The sequence below is a fragment of the Lipotes vexillifer genome, unplaced genomic scaffold (genome assembly GCF_000442215.2).
Source record: "Lipotes vexillifer unplaced genomic scaffold, Lipotes_vexillifer_v1.1 scaffold496, whole genome shotgun sequence".
Lineage (NCBI taxonomy): Eukaryota > Metazoa > Chordata > Mammalia > Artiodactyla > Lipotidae > Lipotes > Lipotes vexillifer.
Genome location: NW_006786690.1, coordinates 983,040 through 983,859, shown reverse-complemented (window position 1 = coordinate 983,859; position 820 = coordinate 983,040). Strand labels below are relative to the sequence as shown.

General features: G+C 62.3%; 1 protein-coding gene across 1 annotated transcript in view; it reads right to left on the bottom strand.

The window, feature by feature from the left end:
* The window catches only part of KDF1 (keratinocyte differentiation factor 1), a 2,360-nt gene extending 1,854 nt beyond the window's left edge, over positions 1-506 (bottom strand). Inside the window, exon 1 of the mRNA XM_007459100.1 lies at positions 2-506. Within this exon, the coding sequence (XP_007459162.1) occupies positions 2-506 (505 nt within the window). The remainder of the gene's footprint in view (position 1) is intronic.
* Positions 507-820: the final 314 nt, after the last annotated feature.

The following is an 820-nucleotide window of genomic DNA, read 5'->3' as shown; positions in this document are numbered from 1 at the left end:
ATGCCTTTGAGCTTGACGTCAGGGTAGCTGAAGCTGCTACCCATGGCCGACTTGAGCCGATGGCCATCCCGCCGGCTGGGAGGGGCACGGTCAGGGCTGGGGGGCACTCCGTTGTGCTCCTTGACCCAGTTGGCTTCAGCAGCCCCTTCAGGGGAGTCCCCAGTGGGCAAGCAGGGGCTGCAGCCCCGCACACAGGCTCCACAGCGCTGGAGGCAATCCCGGCAGCGGCGGAAGCAGAACGCAGCCCGGCACCAGTCCCACACCCAGGGTCGCCAGAGCAGGCAGCAGGCTGGGGGCTCAGCAGCCTGCTCAGCAGAGCCAGAGATGAAGGTAAGGCTCTCGGGTCCATGGTGGCCGGGGTCCTTGGGGTCTGGCCTACGGGTGCGGCGGCTCGGTGGCGCCCGGGATGGCTCGTCATATGTCTCCAGGCATAGCTCCGTTGGCCGCTCCCAGGGTCCCAAGCGTGGGGGCCCAGATGATGGGCGGGGGTGTCCAGGGCGGGGCATGGCTCACCGCATGGTTTGCCGTAGCCAGGCACCTGTGGGGGAGAGGCCAGGAAGGAGTCAGGATCAGAGGTCAGCGGCGAGCTCCTGCGCTATGACCTGAGGAGCTTCAGACTTCTGGTTTCTGAGAGCTCTGTGATGTGGATGGGCCCAAGTATGCCCACGAACCCTGTCTAGTATCCCCTTGCTCCCCAGAGAGGAAGTTCTCTCTGTGGTCTAACTATGTATCAGAATCTCCTGGGACTTCACACCCATTGGGATGGTTACTATTAAAAACAGAAATGACAGGCATTGGAGAAGATATGGAGAAGTTGGAA